This window comes from Scophthalmus maximus, chromosome 3, assembly GCF_022379125.1.
Source record: "Scophthalmus maximus strain ysfricsl-2021 chromosome 3, ASM2237912v1, whole genome shotgun sequence".
NCBI lineage: Eukaryota > Metazoa > Chordata > Actinopteri > Pleuronectiformes > Scophthalmidae > Scophthalmus > Scophthalmus maximus.
This window is the reverse complement of record NC_061517.1, coordinates 2,957,501-2,980,437: the sequence shown is the minus strand read 5'-3', so window position 1 is coordinate 2,980,437 and position 22,937 is coordinate 2,957,501. Positions and strand designations below refer to the sequence as shown.

The 22,937-nt window shown below is 44.0% G+C and overlaps 2 protein-coding genes across 6 annotated transcripts; one reads left to right on the top strand and one right to left on the bottom strand.

The window, feature by feature from the left end:
* Positions 1–22: 22 nt before the first annotated feature.
* lsm14b (LSM family member 14B) lies at positions 23–3,197 on the bottom strand. Of its 4 annotated transcripts, none has more exons than XM_035645521.2 (9): positions 2,856–3,197; positions 2,381–2,709; positions 2,118–2,281; positions 1,899–2,028; positions 1,602–1,796; positions 1,418–1,504; positions 1,168–1,329; positions 879–1,020; positions 23–780 (listed from the first exon to the last, which is right to left on the bottom strand). In XM_035645521.2, the coding sequence occupies exons 2-9, from the start codon at positions 2,502–2,504 to the stop codon at positions 615–617; spliced, it is 1,170 nt and encodes a 389-aa protein (XP_035501414.2). In that variant the 5' UTR covers positions 2,505–2,709; positions 2,856–3,197; the 3' UTR covers positions 23–614. The 4 variants fall into 4 exon arrangements, with proteins under 4 accessions (XP_035501414.2, XP_047186807.1, XP_047186806.1 ...); XM_047330851.1 differs by lacking the exon at positions 2,856–3,197 and having other exon boundaries at positions 2,381–2,451; positions 2,545–2,830; XM_047330850.1 differs by lacking the exon at positions 2,856–3,197 and having other exon boundaries at positions 23–774; positions 2,381–2,838.
* Positions 3,198–3,228: 31 nt separating this feature from the next.
* On the top strand, positions 3,229–15,046 carry LOC118317071 (transcription initiation factor TFIID subunit 4-like). 2 transcript variants are annotated; one of them, XM_035645520.2, is made up of 16 exons: positions 3,229–3,780; positions 3,910–4,527; positions 6,381–6,535; positions 7,871–8,005; positions 8,760–8,918; positions 9,050–9,172; positions 9,497–9,586; positions 10,517–10,747; positions 10,863–10,980; positions 11,238–11,349; positions 11,741–11,910; positions 12,002–12,132; positions 12,259–12,384; positions 12,544–12,600; positions 12,698–12,817; positions 13,337–15,046. In XM_035645520.2, the coding sequence occupies exons 1-16, from the start codon at positions 3,579–3,581 to the stop codon at positions 13,502–13,504; spliced, it is 2,715 nt and encodes a 904-aa protein (XP_035501413.1). In that variant the 5' UTR covers positions 3,229–3,578; the 3' UTR covers positions 13,505–15,046. The 2 variants fall into 2 exon arrangements, with proteins under 2 accessions (XP_035501413.1, XP_035501412.1); XM_035645519.2 differs by having other exon boundaries at positions 3,230–3,780; positions 10,857–10,980.
* The last annotated feature ends 7,891 nt before the right edge of the window (positions 15,047–22,937 follow it).

The window sequence follows — 22,937 nt, the reverse complement described above, 5'->3', positions numbered from 1 at the left end:
TGGTCACAGACTAATACAAATATGCATCAGTGGTCTCCACTTTTATTTACATTATAATTATTATTATTATCACTTGTTGCTTGACAATGACAAAGCCATGAGCAAGATTGAACATTTAAATACAATTAAAGTTTAGTCCCATTTCATGTTGAAAATATTCATAGATTACAACATTTGTTAAGGAAATAAGAAATTATATGAGTTCTCCTAGATGCGAAGCCACACATACTGTACGTTCTTAAACAGGAAACCAACACATTTAGGAGTGAAATTTATCAAGTAGAACAAAACAAAAATTTATAATATTCACTTCCTATATTAAATGAAAGAAAAAAAAACAACCTCTCCAGTCAAATGTGCTGAGGACCATTTGCATCCATATTAAAAATGGAGCCAAATTGACAAATAAAAAAAATTATCCTGTCAATATTGAGAGGATAAAAAAAACAAAAGGATATTTTCATACACAGCGCCAACAGAGCTGCTTCTGCTGCTCATGAAAAACAGGACAGGAAATGGGTAACAAACCCAATCGTCATACATAAGGGAAACGATCAGAGGTGGTGGCAGTAGATTGGTTTGGCTTTAAGTGGCCTGGTACCAAACGCTGACCTTCACAGTTGTCCACTCCTGGTTCTGTACGGAGGCAGAGTCTGAGCAGCGCCCCGTCCTCTTGGTCCGGTATATCCACCTCGGAAGCCACGGCCCCTCAGAAACCGCCCGGGGACCCCGAACGTCTCCAGATTACGTTTCCGCTCCTCTGCCCATGTTAGTCTGAAACTGAGGGCACAAGCCTGTGAGCTCGATCACAAACGGAAAGTAAAATTTTGTTTGAATACAGAGGATAAAAAAAAAAAAAAAAAAAGCCACACGTTTACCTGAATGTGTTATCAGACGAGATGTTGTCGAAAAAGGACTTTGCTTTGTCGTAGTAGCATTTCGGTCCAAACTGATCGTCCTCCGCAGTCGAGCGCAGTTCCTCCTTTTCCTTGCCCTTCTCTTCTACCTCATGATTTCCATCTGCAGACAGAAACGCACACGTCACGTAGCCTGGAGGCAAAACGCTACGAAGACCCCGCAGACGGCTCTTTTTCTAAACACAGAGCAACAACGATTGTTTATTATAAAATGCAAAGATTGCAGTTGTGTGTCTTGTGACGAACCAACCTTTCACCTTCCTCTTGTCCTGCCCCCCCCGCTCCAGTTCCTCCTTAATGAACTGTGCATTTGAGGAATCAAAATCAAAGTCGGTGTCAAACTTGAGGACGGGAGATGGAACATTGGCCACCATCAGCTGTCCTCTACTGCGGTTCCTGCGCCTCCGAGGTCCTGGGATTCATTTTTTTTTGTGTGAAAGACGTTGATTGATAATGGGGTTGTTTTTCGACTCTTAACAAACCTGTACGTCGACAGTTACCTTGTCTTCTTCTGGGTGGTGGCCTATTTTCATCACTCGGTTGCCGGGTTTCCAGTTGAGCTTTGGGCAAGGCTTGGCCCAAATTTGCTTAAAATTAAAAAAACAACAATATTCACCTTAAGACGATTTGAAATTGCAGAGACAGACTTGTAAAATTCCTTTAAGTCCCCAACGCCGGTCTCACCGAAGGTTCCAGGGCCTCTCCTGGATTTGGGACCCTCTTCCCTGGTTCTCTGGGGCCGCCTCCTCTCCCACCACGGCTCCTGCTCCTGGGATACAGTCAGGCTTCTCCTCTGCATAGACCGTTCCACGTGGAGGGTTTGAACAGCCTTTTCCACCGTGGGGCCCCTTCTAACAGGTAAGCCCGGAAGCACGGGCCCTGTGTGAAGGATACGACGAGTAATGAAATGTCCGCCACGCTGAACACGTGGGTTTTACTGTCAGGTTTACTAGGATTTCAGTTGTGCTCGTTTTGACTTACCAAGGCCAACCGCTGCAGCATACTGTTGATGAAGAAGAGAGCTGGCGGCGAGCTGGTTGTAGACCGGCATCCTGTGGGGGCTGAACGGCCCGTGAGCTGGGTAGACGCCTGAAGAGCCTGCACTGGATGACTGAACAAAAGATGTTTTTTTTAACAATTTAACATCATTTTCTTTAGCCAAATATGGGCCCTTGAAGCCACGCAGCTCTCCCTGTACACCTGTATTATCGCAGGGTCTGCAGGCAGGCCGTGGTGTGACCTGGGAAGTTCACACAGCGCGATATCCTTAATGTCATTTCCCCGGAAAGTGATGTACTCGTAGATGTCATCTTTGGGTGGCGTCGGCCTGTCGGTGGGTCTTCCCTCGGTCCCAAAGCACTTGACTTAAAAAAAAAAAAAAAAAGAAGTCAATTTTGTGAAAAAGTTTTAACAAAAAAGGTGTTTCACTGGTGCAAAGTTAAACATGGGGCCTGCACACTCACCTTTAGCCAGCACCACTGTGGAGTTCACTTTGTCAATCGTATACAAAATTCCCTCATAACGATTGTGGGCTCTTGAAATTAAACCAATTTTACAGCCAATGTAAGGTTTGTTGGAATTCATCATGTCTAAACGCGATAATTCAGACCGTCGTCGTGTAACTCACATCATGTGGCAGCGACCGAGCTGTGGGCGCGACCACACAGTCTTTATAGGCGTTCACACGTGACCCCGAAACGGCGCCCGCTGATTGGCCGAAACGCACCTGGCACTGACTCGCACACAAATCCACAAGTCAGTGCCCGAAGGCGCTGAACTTTTCATCTGGCTCCTGATATTTGGCATAATTCATAAATATAATTATTTAAAACATGTATTTGGGCTGTGTGTGTGTGTGTGTGTGTTTTCACTCTGTCTGGGATGATTGGAGCCATCAGTCTCCAATCATCCCATACAGAATCCATAATCAATACTCACATTCAAAATCTGATTTGGCAAATATCTGCCGAGTACGTTTGAGCTTTTATCTGAACTGCTCTGATGTTTAATCCAACCCGTGACGAGGTTCGTCTGTGGATGTGAAACGCTGAATACATGTTTTTTATTTGTGTTCTGTGGCCTGCGTCTCACTACGAAGGAGTAGGAGGGTTTGCGGTTATCGAGGGGTATCTTCAGATTCAAGCTTCCCGTTGTTACCGGGGTGAATCCCCATGGTAACCGATGCTGAACGAGTTGGAGATAAGAGATGAAAGCTAATCCAACTACTGACCCATCCCTGGGGGGGGGGGGGGGGGGGGCCCAGCATCATCACTCTACAGGAATCCAATACAAGCAACATGACAGGGGGGAAATATAGCAACAACGCAGCCATTTTGGCTCTTCTACGGTCAAACCGAGTGGCTTGAGAATGCTTTGATAATGAGAGTAGCTTGACGAAGCCACGTTGTACTGGGGACACTGTCCCGGTGATTGCTCGCTGTTGTTCAGTGGCATCGGGAGAAATTCCGAGCGGCGGCGTCGTCGTTGTTGTTGTTGTTCTTCGCGAGCTCCGTGTCTCTCTCCCCGGACCGCCCGCAGTTTCCCTCAGTCGACTCGCTCCAACGGTTTATTTTTTCCCTCGACGGACCAATCAGAGCCGCCCGACGGGCCGCCGGTCACGGGCGGCGCGTCCAATCAGCGCATGCGCACTGCTCGACAAAGATGGCGGCGGGCTCCGATTTGCTGGGCGATGTTTTCCTCGGCGCCGAGCTGGACGAGAAAGTGGTGAGCGACGTGGTGGGGTCCCTGGAGCGAGAGCTCACGGCGGCGGCGGACGCCCGCGTCCGGCCTGCGGCGGGCGCCGTCGGCAGCGCCGCCGTAGCTCGCAACTCCGGCGTTCACGGCGGCAAAATGGGACTTTCGGGTAAGATAGCCGTAAGCTAACAGTAGCTAACTTGGCGTCACTTGTGTGTGTTGTGTTTCCCCCGAAACTAATGCGGACCGGAGAGTTGATCGACGCGACCGTGTGTCCGTGTGTTTCCCGCTGCTGCAGGCGCAGACGAGCACGGAGGTGTCACCGGCGCTGCGGGGCCGGACACGGACGGAGCAGCTGGGACCCCGTCGCCGGCAGGACCGAGCGCGACAGCCGCGCAGAGTCAGCCCAAGTCGGGCGCAGCGTCGTGCGTCGGGACGCCCGCGGCTCTGACTGTGAATGGAAGCGCGGTGGTTGTGAACTGTCGCGTCCCCGGTGGCTCGTCCGCTGACAGCAGCCTGTCGCCGCCGCCTGTCGACGGGGGGTCGGTGGCCGCAGCTCAGAGTACTGCCCCTGTGGTGTCTGCGAAGAGTGTTCCCACGGTCACGCTGGTGAGGCCGCCTATGCAAACTCCCACCAACACCGGCGGAGTCAACCCGCCCTCGGGTCTGACAGCAGCGGCGCCCGTCACGGTGGTTGGGCCGCTTGTCAACACCAAATGTGACCCCGCAAAGACTCCACTGCAGACCGGCGTCGTGGCTCCGACCCTGAGGAGTCCGACCGGCCCACAGATCCTGAGGACTTCAGTTCCGTCGGCGGTCTCCTCCGCTCCGCCGGGCGGAGTGCGAGTCATCGCTCCTCAGGTGTTGGCTCCTCGACAAAACGCCCCAAACATCCAGAACATTCAGCTTCCCCCAGGTAAAGTTACAGCCGCAGGAAGGTTAGACTCTGTTTCCTCATCAGGTTAGACTGTTCCCTTTATTCAGGTTAGACTGTTTCCTCATCAGGTTAGACTGTTTCCTCATCAGGTTAGACTGTTTCCTCATCAGGTTAGACTGTTTCCTTTATTCAGGTTAGACTGTTTCCTCATCAGGTTAGACTGTTTACTCCATCAGGTTAGACTGTTTCCTTTATTCAGCTTAGACTGTTTACTCCATCAGGTTAGACTGTTTCTTCATCAAGTTAGACTGTTTCTTCATCAAGTTAGACTGTTTACTCCATCAGGTTAGACTGTTTACTCCATCAGGTTAGACTGTTTACTCCATCAGGTTAGACTGTTTACTCCATCAGGTTTGACTGTTTCCTTTATTCAGGTTAGACTGTTTACTCCATCAGGTTAGACTGTTTCTTCATCAAGTTAGACTGTTTCTTCATCAAGTTAGACTGTTTACTCCATCAGCTTAGACTGTTTACTCCATCAGGTTAGACTGTTTACTCCATCAGGTTAGACTGTTTCTTCATCAAGTTAGACTGTTTCTTCATCAAGTTAGACTGTTTCTTCACCAGCTTAGACTGTTTACTCCATCAGGTTAGACTGTTTCCTCATCAGGTTAGACTGTTTCTTCATCAAGTTAGACTGTTTACTCCATCAGCTTAGACTGTTTACTCCATCAGGTTAGACTGTTTCTTCATCAAGTTAGACTGTTTACTCCATCAGCTTAGACTGTTTACTCCATCAGGTTAGACTGTTTCTTCATCAAGTTAGACTGTTTCCTCGAAAAGCTTAGACTGTTTCCTTCATCAGGTAAGACTTATTACTCCATCAGGTTAGACTCTCATCAGGTTAGTCTGTGTTTCCTCATCAGGTTAGACTGTGTTTCCTCATCAGGTTAGTCTGTGTTTCCTCATCAGGTTAGACTGTGTTTCCTCATCAGGTTAGACTGTGTTTCCTCATCAGGTTAGACTGTTTCCTCATCAGGTTAAACTGTGTTTCCTCATCAGGTTAAACTGTGTTTCCTCATCAGGTTAGAATGTTTCCTCATCGGGTTAGACTGTGTTTCCTAGGATGGATGAGGTTTTAAGTCAGTGCCCATGTTCCCATTTAGCACATCAAGCTTTCTGTTACAATCCATTGATCCTTGTTGCAGAGACGAGAGCAAACTTTTCTCATCAGTAGATCTTTACTGTGTCACTCATTCTGTGATTGAGTTTTAAACCTAAACACTTAAACACTCTGATAATTTTTTAACGAGATCATTCAGGTATATTGGTGTTACCTGCTCACCTGTAGACATGTCATTGTATAAGCTCTGGTATAAACTGTATATATATAATATATATAGAAGTCCTATTACTGTACTATTAATGCACTACTACAGTGCTATTCCATTTGCACAACATTTGGTGTCAAACAAGCAGTCGAAGCCTAAATGTGAGAGGAGTGAAAAAGGGAGAGGGTCTCAAATCATCACAGACAGAATCCATAATCAATATTCACATTCAAAATCTGATTTAGCAAATATCTACCAGTACGTTTGAGCCTTTATCTGAGCTACACTGATGTTTAATCCAACCCATGACAAGCTTCATCTGTGGATGTGAAACTCTGATTACATGTTGTGTTGCTCATGTTGGCCTGACTGGTCGCTGACTGGCTGGATATCTGTGTCCATGCTCTCAGCAGAGCTAATACACATGCATCGATAGACCTGCAGATGAATTATTCATTATTACTCCTCACGCGAGAAGCTCCATACTGACCTACAGTATATATTGATGAGACCGATCAGGAAAGGATCATCCTAACCCCCCTCCCCTACTTGCTCTTGCAGGCATGGTGCTGGTTCGCAGTGAGAGTGGGCAGCTGCTGATGATACACCAGCAGACCTTGGCCCAGATGCAGGCTCAGTCGCAGTCCCAAAGCGCCATGACACCGCGCCCCGCAGCCCCCACCAGCACTCCACCTGTCCACATCACGTCTCTGCAGGTACCAGGCTGAATGCACGACCTCGGTCGCTCTCACCGTCGTGTGACTCATACCTGTGAGGTAGCATGATGTACACACGTGGTATTCTTGATCAGTGTTCGTGTGCTGCTGACTGACCTTATTGAGCACTTTGAATACTGGTTCTTTGTCAGTGTTGATGTGTGACTGGAACGGCACTAATTTGTAAACCCTGGAGAACAACATTCGAATCAACATGCAGTTTTAATAAATCTATGTGTATAAAGGGTTCCTACTAGAGCTGTCCCAAACGATTATTTTTCAAACGATTAATCTAGCGATAATTTTTTCGATTAATCGGGCCGGTGGTGCGCCCGGAGTCCTGCGGCTGCGCTCGGGGGCCCCGCGGCTCCGGGCGCACCTCAGCCCACCTCAGCCGGCGCGCGCCAGCCCTCACTTTCATTGTGCCACAGGGTTTTGAGTAGCAAGCCCTCTGACTCTTGCGTGCGTCAGTCTCCTTGGTAGGGCTGGGCGATATATCGAGTATATATCGAAAAAAGTACAAATTCTTTGATTCCAGCTTCTTGAATGTGAATATTTTCTGGTTTCTTTGGTCCTCTGTGACAGTAAACAAAATATCTTTTATGTGTGGCACAAAATATCATCTAGGTGGTTTGGGAAAAACGGCATTTTCTGATAACGTCTTTGGTCAACACCTTATCGATGAATCGCAAAAATAATCGTCAGATTAATCGATTATGAAAATAATTTTAGCAGTTCTCTAGTTTTAATATCTATCTTTTAATATTAGAATCAGTCCTGGAACAGGTAAATATCTATATATATATTTCAATATCAATCCGCACATGCGGAATCACGATCAACCTTCTGGAGAAACCATGACTTTCTGTGTAAGTGTAACATAGAAGCTACACAGTCAGAATGTAATACATTTGATTTTAATATGATTTATTAACATAATAAAATTACTTCTATAATAATAGTATGTACAATAACTTATAATATTCATTTATATAATAATATTTACTTAATAACAACCAACTATTTGTACTCAGATGTCAAGTATGGTCTGACAAGTCTTGAAATTTGAGTCTGGAATTTTGAAATTGAAAATGTGCAGGAACCCTCATTATAGTTTTAGTTATAGAAACCGAAATTATAGTTCCCACATTAGATCTGTTGTATCTTAGGCGATATTCTGACTTTACCCTGAGGGTGAGATGTTTGAAGCGGTGCATGTACGGTGAAATTATGAAACTTAAAAAGACACCGTTGTTGCATTGTTAATCAGAGGAATCATGTTATTTTCTCAGCACTTGTGTAAACACCTCCTGTCGTGTCTCTGCTGCTCCACAGGCTCCGGGCTCGTCCCTGCTGGCTCGCTCGGTCGCGCCCACCACCACCACCACCACCACCATCATCAAACAGGGTTCCACAGCACAGACCACCATGACGACCACCTCCAAATTGCAGAGGCCTCCGGTACTGCAGGTAACGCCGCAGCACGTTAATTCATTTGAATGCTTAAAGTCCCCCTCCACTCAAAAAAATTTTGAGTTTGTTTTTTCTTCTGTTTCTGTCCTCTAAAAATGTCTGACATTGACTATAGCGACTTGTGTCTGAGAACAAATTTTGTCACCATAGAGGTGTTTTCACATTTCTCTCCTGGAGGAGGAGATTTCCGGGCACTTTTCTGCAATTTGAAATTCAAATGAATCCTGTTCAAGCTAGATTTGGTACGTCACAAATACAGAACACCAATCGCTGTCGAACATGCAAATGAAGAAAGAAAAAGAAATTGTCAGCAGGTGTGTCAGCAGACAGTTAGCGTTAGCATTAGCAGTTGCTAAATTGACTGAATCTCGCCGATGTTGCCGCTAGCCACCTTGTTGCGCACATTCTTCCCCCGGTCAACCTAGCGTGAGCAAGGGGTTCTTTAATTTAAAAAAAGGCTCCGATCTGTTTTTAATAAGTCGGATGATCATGTTGTTTTACCGGATAACTGCAGTGAAACCAATGGTTTTTGTTTCAAGGGCCAGCACATTAAAAAAAAACTTTGCTGCTTGTATTAATCATTTTCTTGTGAATTATGAGTGTTCTCATTACCATGGAAACCCCTTAAAGGTTAATAACATTTTTTTTACTAAACATCATTAGTTGCTGTATTGTGTCCCAGTGAGGTTGAATGTACTGTGGCCCGGGACCAGACGCGTCACTGTTGTTCGTACCTTGTGATTCACTACAGAACACCATCATGTTGGGAGCAGGTGCCACCACCCCCGGTCAGCCCCTGGGAACCTCCACCACCACCGTCCCAGGCGGAGCTGTGGCCACGACTGGAACGCAGAGGGTGGGGCCCCCTGTGGCCACTGGGACACCTATGGCTCCAACGCCCGTCACAGCTGTAAGAGAGAAGCTCCTAACCGTTCAATGATTTTGTCAATCAGACGATGAACGACACACAGTGCGATTTGTGTCGAGCTCTTAAATCTACTGTGAATATTTGAAGAAAAACTGTTTGCTCTGTTCTTGCAGGAGACTCTGGAGAACGTGAAGAAGTGTCGGAACTTTCTGTCCACGCTGATCAAGCTGGCGTCCAGTGGGAAACAGTCCTCTGAGACCATAGCCAGCGTCAAGGAGCTGGTCAAACATTTGCTGGTACACCTCGTCCTCTATCTCACACACCGGAGCAAGACACAAGTGTCTGTCTGCTAGTTTCAGACCGACACATAGTTGTTATTGTCTCATCCAGCATCCATGTTGTTTAAATATCTAATGCACGTTGACAGTGGACAGTGACAGATGAGGGGAGTTTATCATCGAGATGTTTTCATCGTTAAACAAACTAGTCGTCTTGGATTGTTATAGATTTTTTTTTAGATTGAGCCTTAAATATCTCTGCTTTCTTTATTTATTCCTCCCTTGTCTTTTCCTTCAGTCTGTTTTCTAAAAACCTTTCTCTGTGTCTTGTTGTAACAACAGGAAGCAAAGATGGAGCCTGAAGATTTCACCAGTAGATTATACCGGGAGCTCAACTCCTCACCGCAGCCATACCTCGTGCCTTTCCTGAAGGTGGGATCAGCAGATATATTTCATAGTAGTAGTGATATTCTGCCCACATGCCTCATTCCACATGGTCACTATTAAATTATTATGGGTTTGTTATCATCCTGTGCTCGTCTGATCTTATCCCTTTTTTCTTCAGTTTACACTTAATTTACTTGTCCATTCCACTTCCTGTCCATTTTTTTGCAATGTGATTCTACCTCGCACATATTAATTTGCACAAAATGTAAATGTTTTGATTTTTTAAAATTATACTAATTACTATGATATTTATTATTTTTCCTAACTGAGTGAGTAGTTCTAACATTCAGAATCAGAAATGATTCTAAATGTTACATTTACTTTTAGTAAAATTCCCTGATAATTATATTCTGTAAAATAAAAAAATAGATGTATAAAATATTAGAGCTGCAACAGTTAATCGAAAAGTAATCAATGACTAAATTAATCGCCAACTATTTTGATAACCGATTAATTGGTTGAAGTACTTCAATTTTTTTTTTAAGTCAAAATTCTCTGATTTCAGCTTCGTAAATATGAATATTTTCTAGTTTCTTTGCTCCTCTGTGACAGTAAACTGAATATCTTTGGTGTGTGGACAATACAAAACATCATCTTGGGGGTTTTAGGAAACACAATCAACATCATTCACCAGTTTGACATTTTTTGGACCAAACAACTAAACGATTAATCGATAATGAAAATAATCGTAACAAGTTGCAACCTTAATATATATATATATTTATACTATACATATATCTCACACACTGATTATTGACTGTGGTTTAGTTTTGCTGAAAGTGAATTTTCAGATCCAGGTTTATGATCTTAGAATTAAACTGTGATGTCAGTGTGTTTATGAATGGGATAAAATCAACTGGTTTATTATTATTCTGCGTGGAAAGGAAACTAATCTTTTATTTTTTCCCCCTGCAGAGAAGTCTCCCCGCTCTGCGTCAGATGACCCCGGACCCGGAGGCCTTCATCCAGCAGAGCCTGCTGCCTCTGCCCAACACTCAATCGGTCGCAGCCTCCACCGCTCTCACCGCCGTGGTGCTGCGACCTCCTCTGTCCTCAACCACGGCCAAAGCCGCCGTCAGCTCCACCGCCGCCAAAAGTCACACCGTTATCAGCCTAAGCCAGTCGCCTCACGGCAGGGCGGGACTGGTGAGTCTTCCATTTTCACTTTCACTCCTGCACATAGAAGTTTACAAGTTCATACTGTTGTTTGTGCCTTTAATGCCGTTTCTCATTCTTTGTCACATTGTTGCCGCAGCAACAGGGGGCGACGGTGAGGCCGCAGGTCACCGTGGCTCCGTCTCCAATGGTAACGCTCCGAGGACAACCTCACAGCCGCATCATTGTGGGTCCGACGCAGGTCGTCAAACAGCTGCAGACGGGTGCGTGGTCAACATCTGTCGGTGCCGATGTTCTTTTGTCAAACATACAAACTCAGTGAATGGCTCAAGAATACACTGGTTCACTTAATAGTATGGAAGTGCTGCCACTGGGTGGATTCTGTCAGGAACTGCAGGACAAAATAGGACAAAGATGCCAAACTTGATAAAAAAGAACATGAATTATAGTCATGTTATGTTTTTAACCGTTTTTATGTACAGCTATATTATTATTATTAAGGTGCATGTGTCACTGTTAGTTCCAGCAGTGAAGCAGACGTTGGCTCAGGGGTCAAGAGGTCACGTGGTCACTCAGACTCTCGCCGGCGCTCAGAGGAACCAGCTGAAGGAGGCAGGAGCAGGAAACTTCAGGTCTGTCACTTTAATGCTGCACAAATATTCAGCACTTCTAAACATTTAGTTCTATATTCTCAGTATTTCATTGTCAGCAAAGGAAATTGAGAATTTACAGAATTTACCAGTTATATATTTGATCACGGTGATCTCGGTACCAACCTTCGTCCTATGTGTTTCTCATACGATGAAAAAACAAATTTAGAATTAAAATGTTCTACATTGAGTCTTTATGAATAGTTTTTGTGTTTTGCTCTGATTGTTTTTGTAAATCTCAATAATTAGGATTTCTAATAAAAAAACATTCTTCTAGTTATAGAAGAAAACTGCAGCTGATGATTTAGTATAAATGTACAAAAAAACTTTAAGACGACAACAAGTTCATTCTTTTCTGTCTCATCACATCCAGGGACGATGACGATATCAACGACGTGGCCTCCATGGCCGGAGTCAACTTGTCGGAGGAGAGCGCCCGTATCTTGGCAACCAACTCTGATCTCATGGGCACGGTCACTCGCTCCTGTAAGGACGAAGCCTTCCTCTCCTCCTCTTCGCTCGCCCGCAGAGTTCTTCTGATCGGTGAGACAGAAGCATTCCAGAGAAACACGCGTCCACCATTCTTAAAAAAGGTTACGTTGTGTCTAAAAAAAACCTTAATCCACCGTGACAGGCAAGAAATTTGGCATCAGCGAGTTGGGCTCAGATGTGGTCAACTACATTTCCCACGCTGCACAGCAGCGACTGCAGAGCCTGCTGGAGAAGGTGTCGCAAGTGGCGCAGCAGAAGAACGTGTCCTTCAAGGTGACCAGTCTTCCACTTATGATTTCATTTGAGAGTGATGGAGACCTGTTCGACCTTCACCCTGCTCCAACTCTTCTTCTCATTTCTCTCTCTCACCTCGTCGTTCTGGTTTTTTAAACCCTCCAGGAGGACGAGCGTCACCAGCAGGTGAGCGACGTTCGAGCGCAGCTCAAGTTCTTCGAGCAGCTGGATCAGATGGAGAAGCAGAGGAAGGAGGAGCAGGAGAGGGAGATTCTGTTGAAGGCTGCCAAGGTACGAACACTCACTCGTGTCCTGTCATTCAGAGAATCTCCCTAAGCTGCTAGAGAGCAGATGTGTTAACTACGAGCGAGTGGATGAATAAAACAATTGATATAATAAATTGGAACATGTCCAGCTTGAAATATTAAACTGTCCTATCCTTCACTGCAGTCTCGGTCGCGGCAGGAGGACCCTGAGCAGCTCCGCCTGAAGCAGAAGGCCAAAGAGGTACAGATATATGTATACGTCAACAGAAGTGACTGTACAGTAGCTACTTTGGTATTGAGATGTTCTGATGCCGTGGCCTGTGACGTGTTCCTCCCAGATGCAGCAGCAGGAGTTGGCTCAGATCATGCAGAGAGAGGCGAACCTGACGGCGCTGGCAGCAATCGGCCCAAGGAAAAAACGGAAGACCTTCTCTCCCGTTCGAGGCGCCGGTGCAGAGGTGAGGACGGAGCGAGGCTGTCACTGCAGACGCCTCTGTGTGCGCGCGTAAAAAAAATTGGGGTTTTTCGGCTCAGCCCAGCCTCCGTAAAATCGATAACAGAAAAAATGGCGCGGACCGCACCACACAAGGCTACGAGTGCAGTTGGTAAACATCACCAGTCGACACCTTAAGAGAAGTGCTGGTGGGTGACGCTGCAACTCTGCGGGTTTTGGCCTAGTGGTTTTGTGCGTCGGAGAGAAACAAGCTTTCTCCAAAATCGCGTACTGCCCCTTTAATAGGTAAAGTGCCTTGAGATAACGTATGTAACAATTTGGAATTTGGATTTGAATCGTGTTTTATACTTGTGAAGCAACAAGGTGCTGTATAAATAACGATAACTTACTTGAACCGATTAATCGATTATCAAAACATTTTCCGATTGATTTAGTAGTCAATTCACTAATCGTTTAACTGTTGTAGCTCTATGAAAGAGTAAACGTGTGTGTGTGCGTGTGTGTTGTGTTGTGTTGTGTTCAGGGCTCGGGGTCGGGGCCCTGTCCGCCCTCAGGCTCCGGTGGATCTGGCTCCAGACAGTTCCTGCGACAGCGCATCACCAGAGTGAACCTCCGCGACCTGCTGCTCTGCCTGGAGAACGAGACGGGGACCAGCCGCTCACAGCTGCTCTACAAAGGCTTCCTTAAATAGAACCTGCAGTAAAAAAACAACACTCGTCTCTCGACCGTCGGCTCCGACTCGCGCCGCCGCTGCTCCTCCCGCCGGCTGCTGCAGGACGTGCAGACATCTCGTCTGCGGGAAGTGAATTATCTGAGCGTCTTAAGGCTCAGAACCGTTTTGTGTGTTCAGCTCAGACACGGAGCAAAATGTTTTTCGACTGGACTCTGATTTCATTGTGTCCGTGTTGCTTTGCTTCTCCAGAGGCCGTCACTTCCCTCCCGCCGCCGCCGCCGCCGCCGCTCGCAAGAGAGTCGTCTTTAACTGAACTGAGCACGACACGCGCGAAGAGCTCCAAACCTCCGGCTCATTACAGCGGCAGTGGATTTCCGAGCTGGTTCCAGTTCACATGAATGTGCCGCCTGATTGTTTTTTACCAAACAGCAGTAATTCTCATTTCCTCGAAACTGTGAGAACGTAAAAGTTTTAATTTATAATCACATTTAGACCATATTTTATCTCAGTTTAACGTCTGGAAGAGTTGCCTTCTCATTAAGATGATTCATTAAGATTAATATGATCAAGCCATATGGATCGGAACACGTTGTTCACTTTGTGTTATGTCCATCTTGTGTGATTTATTGTTTTGTTCCATTGGTGAAATCATAGCTGTTGCTATTTGAACTTCCTTGATTCAGATTCCAGCTACTACACAGACACTTTCCGTAAAGATCAGAAAGTAATGAAACCTTCACATAAAAAATATTATTAAAAATAATAATATTATTATTAATAATGATAATAATAATAATAATAATGATAATGGGGATTAGGCTCTGTTGTGCTGTTACTAAGAAAAGGAGCTATCAAGTCAATTTCCTGCCTTTTCTCAATGTCCCATGAGGAAGTACAGTCTGAGATGTGTTCATGTTTACTGTAAAGGTTTGTTGGATTATTTTTTTTGACCATTAAAAAAATAGAATCATAATGTAACTCGACAAAAAAAGAATCAAAATGGCCGTGAGTGATTGAACGTGTCCACGCTGTGTAGCTCTTGTGCTACAACGTGAATCCATTGAAGAACTTTGGAGAAATGAATCGCCATCATTTTTCTTTTGTCACAGTCGCTCCTCTTTACTGACGTTTGGTAAACGTGGTCATGAGACAAATCAGTTTTCTAAAAAAAAAAAAATAGTCGATCGGATAAACCTATACTTTATAACTTTTGATATTTTTAGTGCACATGATTCTAATAATTATAATTTTGGACTTTGTACCTTTTTGTCATTTTCTGAAAGAATGTTTACGGCAGATTTTATTACTGTACATACAGGTCAGTTTGCTATTTGTAGATTTATCAGTTGCCAACTTTAAAAAGCGGAGAAAATGTCTCATTTTTCATGTATATATATACATCTGTTATATAAGACAAATATACAATGCTTTGTTGCCAACACCATGTACATTCTGCACAGCCACTTGTTCATAATGTAAATATCTAAATTTAAAAGTTTTTAATTGCTATTTTTTAATGGAGTGAGAGAATGATCTGTATTAAAAAAAAGAAAGAAATAACCCGATTGATTGTCATAATTACTGACGAAGCATCGTCTTCACCCACACATGATTTATTTTTCTTTTAAGAGTTTATAAAAAAACCAAGAAGCAGCAGAACTGAGTTAGAGAGACAGATGGATCAATATCAGCTATTAGAATCAATCGATCTTAAATAGTTTCAATCTACTTTCAAACGGATATGAGCCAATTCATAACAGGAACATTTATGAAATTAAATGTATTCAAACTTATTCAAAGCAGCAGAAATATTGTAAATGTGAAGTTTTCTGTCGTGGTTAGTTTTTTCACTGTTTCGGTTTAAATCTGTAAAGCTGATCTCAAATATTTCATAAGTAAAGTCTACAAAGAAACCCCTGAACTATCCCTTGAGCAATTTTCCAGATTTGAGAATATTCCTGTTTTTTGTTTGTATCGCATAATAATAATAATGTTTCTTTTTAAAAAGCTAATACATTTGACTGGATATGATCATACATCTGAGACATCAAATTTGAGTGCGGTCCTTTCCGATGCAGGCGGACAGACGGGATGAGTAAATGATCCAAAAATCAAAACTGAACATTCAACTTTTTCTTTTTCAGAAGGAGAAGGCTCTAACCAAGTGCTGAGAAATGCTCCATTATAACAAACTCTTCTTTTTCTTTTCTTTATTTTCATAAATTGCCAGAATGCAACTTATTCAGCGGCGCTACAGAGGAAGAATAAAAAAATTATTAGGAGCTCATCACTGCTGGATAAGACAGTGAGCAAAGCATTCACTTTCCTTCCTTTAACCTTGGAATGTGTTCAAATTAAGTTTCTCTTTTCATATGCATTTTGCCAGTAAGTGGAAAAAAAATCTGTCAGATTCAGCTCCTGGATGTTTCATTCACACGTCTGTGCTGCTTCAAAACACCAGCATCTTGTATTCTTTGACACACACAAACACACACACACACCCACCCACACACACACACACACACCCACACACACATACACACACACACACACACAAAAGGCAGTGAAAGTGATATTTATGAGTCGTGGGATTGAGAGGACGGAGACGTTCTCGGTGTAACAGTTACAAAACTCCGCCACCGTTATTCACTTAGCGGTGTGACGTCTTATGGATATGGGATATTATATAGGAAGACATTTTCACATCCTTGATGCAGATACAGTCCAATTTATCACTGACTGAAAAATGTGTGTGTGTGTGTGTGTGTGTGTGAATTGAAACACACCCCTTTCCCTCTGTACCTCAGGTTTTCCTTTTCTGTTGTGTGTGTGCCTGTGGCCCGTCGAGCAGGTCGTAAAAATGCAGAGACGGTTCAGAGAATAAAGGTTTTTAAAGATTTCTCTGCGAATGTGTGATCGGTGGACGTGTGAAGTGCCTGAAGTGTCCACAGGAGGGCACTGTCCCATCACCTTACAAATACGTTCAGGGCTGACAACTGACGCACACGCACACATGCACACACACACACACACACACACACACATACACACACAGTAAAGAATCTGCCACTGTAACTTGTATGGCCCTGACTCCGTATTGTATATAGTCAAATCGTTAGAGCCAGAAAAAAAATACAGAAGTGATTTATTTTAAAGCTCACGATCAAAAAGTAACTTTAGTTTCTAACACAAACACAAACACACACAGAGACAGATGGACGTCTCCTTTAAGGATCACACCATGAACTTCCCTTCCAATTCCTTCAGATGGATTTCAAGGCTCAGGGAAGTTGTTTGCTCTCCTCCCTCTGCGGACAACGCGTCTCATGCTTGTTGTTGATCAATCCGTTGTCTCCCGTTGTCCCCGTATCCAGACACGGGCAGGCGTCTTAAGTCCTCCGCAATATGAGTTGTCAGGCTGTATTTGCTCGTGTTTCTCTGGGACTCCAAACTCAATTCCGCTGTCTTGTTTGATTTTGCATAATGAGCGGCTGCTGGCTGCTCACATGGATAACGTCTCTGAGTGACAGCTCTGAAGATGAGCGAACGCGTTTTCGCATACTTTTAAGTCTTCTTGAAGTGAAGTTTCCTCTGTGCGCTGTAAGAACAGAGATAGCAGAGAGGAGCACATCGTGGACTCCTGTCGCCGGCGATTATGAAGGACTTTTATTGCATTTTTGACAGGTAGACACTTTGAAACATGGATTATCGATTATGGCCAATGGAAAGATAACGAGTCAATATGAATAATTGGGCAAAGCCCAAGGATCAATATATTTTTTTTTATGGAAATAAGAGACGATGCAAAGTCCTGGACCTTAGACAATCATCTCTGTCCTCAAACTAGGTTTCAAATATTGGTGTTTATCAATAACATTAAAGATATGGGTTAAACAGATATGTGGGTAATGCAGGTTGTGGAGGAAATAAATACTTTGGAGAACAAGGTAAAGGAGAAATAAACTATTCTCAAAGGATTTCCTCACAAAACAACTATAGGTACAGTTAAGAGGAAAACATTTGTAATATATTCCTGGAGAGTTGGTGCGGTTTCCGTGCAGAAGGTTTATTGGTAAAAAAAATGTGTTTGAGCAATCGGGTGAATGCTAATGTTAGCATGCTAACATGCTCACTCTCACATGCTAACATGTTCCTCGTGCTAACATTTTCATATTCTCATACAAACTTACTAACATCCTCACACTAACTTATTAATATTCTCATGCTAACATCCTCACACTAACCTGCTCATATTCTCATGCTAAAATGCTAACATCCTCACACTAACTTATTCATATTCTCATGCCAACATCCTCACACTAACTTATTCATATTCTCATACTAACTTACTAACATCCTCACACTAACTTATTCATATTCTCATACTAACTTACTAACATCCTCACACTAACTTATTCATATTCTCATGCTAACATCGTCACACTAACTTGCTCATATTCTCATGCTAACATGCTAACATCCTCACACTAACTTATTCATATTCTCATACTAACTTACTAACATCGTCACACTAACTTATTCATATTCTCATGCTAACATCGTCACACTAACTTGCTCATATTCTCATGCTAACATGCTAACATCCTCACACTAACTTATTCATATTCTCATACTAACTTACTAACATCCTCACACTAACTTATTCATATTCTCATGCTAACATCGTCACACTAACTTGCTCATATTCTCATGCAAACATGCTAACATCCTCACACTAACCTGCTCATATTTTCATGCTAAAATGCTAACAACCTCTCACTAACTTATTAATATTCTCATGCTTACATCCTCACACTAACCTGTCCATATTCTCATGCTAACATGCTACCATCCTCACACTAACTTATTCATATTCTCATGCTAACATGCTAACATCCTCACACTAACCTGCTCATATTCTCATGCTAACATCCTCACACTAACCTGTCCATATTCTCATGCTAACATGCTACCATCCTTACACTAACTTATTCATATTCTCATGCTACCATCCTCACACTAACTTATTCATATTCTCATGCTAACATGCTTACATCCTCACACTAACCTGCTCATATTCTCATGATAACATCCTCACACTAACCTGTCCATATTCTCATGCTAACATGCTACCATCATTACACTAACTTATTCATATTCTCATGCTAACATCCTCACACTAACTTATTCATATTCTCATGCTAACATGCTAACATCCTCACACTAACCTGCTCATATTCTCATGCTAACATGCTAACATCCTCACACTAACTTGCTCATATTACATATTCCCCAAAAATTGTAATTATGTATTCATGGCCTAGCAGCTAATAAATGTGTTTGGTCCAATGACAGAATATCAAATTGAGCGGAATATAAAAAACAGAAAGCAGTAAAATGTTACGGCATAGGCTATGAAAAAACTGCAAGACAAAAAAAGAGAGTCCAGTAAAACTGAGCGTGGACGTGGAAGGAAGCGTTTAAAGAGAACAGATTAGACATCTAGATGTTATATCATCTCACTGAATCTGAAATGTCACTTTGATTTCCGAGATAATAATTTTTGGGGAAAAAAAGAGAGAGCGGCGAGACTTTGTGTAGCCGTCGGATCTGAATGAGAAACATTCAAGATTTTGAACCCGGTTGTGTTTGTGTGTGTGTGTGTGTGTGTGTGTGTGTGTGTGTGTGAAATGAACAGCCATGATAATTACTGTTGTGCCTTTAAAGCTCTAAATTATCTGCGACACACTTCGACTAATTATTGTTGGTTGTGCATATTAAAGCGGCAATAACAGAAGGAAAATAAGAACATGGAAACAACTGTAATGATTCACAGCATCATTTGGTTTTAAACAAAAATAAATAAACTGCTGTTGTGTTTTACAGTAGCTCACGATCCCTGAGGCCGGAACCCAAACAAACTGTGGTTTCCTTCTCGGCCTCTGGTTTCACCGACTGGGCTGCAGGAGCCACGTTCCCTAATCAAACACTCCCCCCGGGAAAAAAGGTCCGAATGAAACCGAGCGGTCGAGGGAAAACGTCCGGACACTAAATCAATCCGGAGCCCAACAAGCCCTCATCACCAACACTAACCCGACGACGCTGAGCGATCGCCACGCTCCCGCGACGCGCCCCTCGCGTGTCGTTTAAAGAGCTGCTTTTTCCTCGCAGTCGAGGAAAATCAATCCCGCTGCCCTCGATAATAATGATTATCACGTCATTGATCGGCACGTCTGTATCACCGGACCCTCGTGTTTCATACTGGTTCTCTTCTGTCCAACAGGCCTCGTGTGTTGGATCTGGATTGTTCATGCCTCGGCTCATTCTGGGAGCAAAGCGAGCGGCGAGCGGCGGCCGTGGCGGCGGCGAGTGGCGAGCGGCGGCGGCGTCCCTCCGGACTGGGAAACGTAATTGAACAAATTAGCCGTGAACAGCTGTGACCTGTTAGAATGACCTGCATCCTTTTTAATCGCCGTGGACGACAGGTCCGACAACATCTGCGCGCCTCGGCCGACCGCCTCTCTCATTAGCGTTCTGATTCCCGCTCCCCGGTGCGTCGCGACAAACACGACGACGCCCCGACACCTCGTTTTATGGATTCTACAAATGGCTCACGGAGCGGACGGCCCAGTGTCCATCGACCGCCTCCTGCTGGTTTCCTCTCTAACACTTTGTGTGAGTCGATGCGTCTGCTAACATCTTAGACAAAAAAAGATAATATGTTCACACATATGCTTCCACTGTCCCCACATTGCAAAAAAAAAGGAAATGTTACCACTGAATTATGAGATTATCTTTTCTGAACATCAGTTATGATCAGGGGTGACGCAGGCAAAGGGCAAAAAAGGTCGCTCGTGCATCTGCCGCCTGTTTGTCGCCGGGGCGACAAAAACACTTGGTTAAAAAGTCCAGAAGTTGCAAAGTTGTGATCGGGAAGTTTTAATGTGGTCGAAAGAACACGAAAGCCAAAGGGAAGAGAAAGAGACGCAATTTGTCAAGTGCCCGTCAGGGAGGCCGGAAACCTCGCGAGGCCTCGTCCCGCGTGGAACTGAGGGAGAATGGAAGGTGTGGAAGCGAGCGTGCGACAAAGGGGAATTTGACTACGAGACGTTTCACACCCGGCGAAACAATCATTTCTTTCTGTTTTTTTTCTTCTTTCGCTGTCAGGGTTTTCCCCTCAGTCTGCCTGTTGTACTCTTTTCCAAATCCCTCCGCTGTGACTTCCGATTAATATTTCAGATTTTTTAAGTCGCGAAAAGCAAAAGGCGTTTATTGTTTGCGCCAAGACGTCGTCAATCAAACGGGCCTCTTTAACGAATAAATCGTCTGCTTGCGGGTTGTTTATGTATTATTGATACGTGTTGAATTCTGCATCCGTGGCGCCGGAGCCGCAGCTCCATCAGGGCCCGCATCTTGAAGGGCTGCGGAAGGTAAAGTACTGACGGATGGCGGGGGCTCGTGTCGACGGCGCTCGTGTCTGAGTGCGAGTGATGGATCGCTGCTCCGTGAAGAGCTGTGGAACATAATGCGATTTGGACGTAGGAATGGAATCTGAATCTGATTGCAGCCGCTCCTATGGGGCCAAGAGCTTCACTCCTTTATCTCCCGTCCATCGCCGGCTGTAATGTGGTCAGCTGTTCTCTCTGGGGGGGGGGGGGCACTTCCCAATTTCAGCTTTCAGATGCTTTCATGACTCTTTGAAACGACTCTCATCATATCATCACGCTCATCCGATCCGAGCGGCGTCTTCTTTAGAAAAGGCTCTGCATGATTCACGTTTTCCTGCGTGGAGGTCGTGACCCCGTGGACGAGCCGCCGCAGAGGTTCACGGGTGTTTTTCCCTGCGCGGATTAAACGAGGATAAACGAGGGTTTAAAGATGATCCGGGTTCAGAGATGGTCTGGATCCATACACGGTCCAGATATGGTCCAGGTGCAGAGATGATCCGGGTCCAGAGGCGGTCTGGCTCCAGAGGCGGTAAGGGTCTAGAGGCGTCCAGGTCCAGAGGTGATCCGGGTCTAGAGATGGCCCGGCTCCAGAGTGTGTGTGACTGTGTCTCCCTCCCTTAAGGGAACAGATTCACTGTACATACACTCAACCCTGACTATATGCCAACATATCAGATCTGTGAACCTTCTGTTAGTTTCACGTTTCTGCTACACAGAGAAGACAATGTTTGAAATGTGTTTTCTAATCTGAGGTCTGTTTAACGAATTATCGAAGCAAAAGGGGAAAGACATCTTAAACATCGTTTCATATGGTGAGTTCTGATGAAAAAGCTCTTCTTACCTGTGCAGCCAGTCCAACATCTGGATTATGAATTTTGTGTTGTTGACAGATTCAGAATTCATCTTCTCTGTCACGGACAGTATCAGTCATCTGGTCCGGATCGGCTGATGAGCTCAGCAATAACCACTCGGACGGATTCTGTATCCGATAACGTTCTCTTCTTTTCCAATGGATGCATGTCAACATTTAGAGACGTCACTTTATTCGATATGAAGTTCGTGTGATTACCACTCGTGTGTTTTATGATGATAAGTATGTTGACCGAGATATTAGGGCGCTAAGTGGCATAATTAATGACGTCGTTAGCATAACTTGTTATGTTTAATAAATCACCGTGATCACGGTCGGGGACGGTGCATCAGTGTGTCTGACTAATTGATGCATCGTTTCTGACAAATCGCCAAAAAAAAAAAAAGGTTTCTGTCATTCCCACGGAAAAATACGAGTTTTTGGACAGAACAGAGAAAATATCGATGGTATTAAAATTGGAAATACATCATATTTTTAAAGTGACTTGTTCCGTCGATGCTTTTCACCTGCTTCCGTTCAGAAACACTTTATCGTCGCTGAAAACATATTTTGGAATATGAATCGCACAGTGTCGACATGTTAAACCTGTGAAAACAGCAGCACGTTTTGATTTTGATTCTGTTATTGTGGACATGTTTTTTTTTCATCTTTTCATCATTTCATCAGAGATCATTTCTGTTTGTGTTCCTCGGTTCCACGCAGCTTCAGAGACAATACGTGTTTGTGCTCGTGCGCAGAGCTTCGATTTCATTTCTTGTGGCTTTACCAAATTTGTGCGTCGTCGTGTCATTTTACTCTGGAAAATACAAGAAGAGTCGGAACGTTGTTTTCACAGCGAAATACAGTCAACGTGCACTTTTTTTAATGTTCACTTCATGAAGTGCAGCTGCTGCTCCATGTGGTGTTATTATACGCGGTGTGACGTTGGGCTGGCGTGAGACACGCAGCAGTGCGTGAGTTATCTCATATTCTATTTTATTTTTAAGTCATTTTTTATAACCCTTGCTGTAATTGAGCAGGACGTTAATTGTTCCAGTGTTGTTACGCATGTGAATATTTGAAACTCGAGTGAATTTTAATGTCGTATAAAGTATATATACATATGTGTGCATGCATATATTTATTTATATTC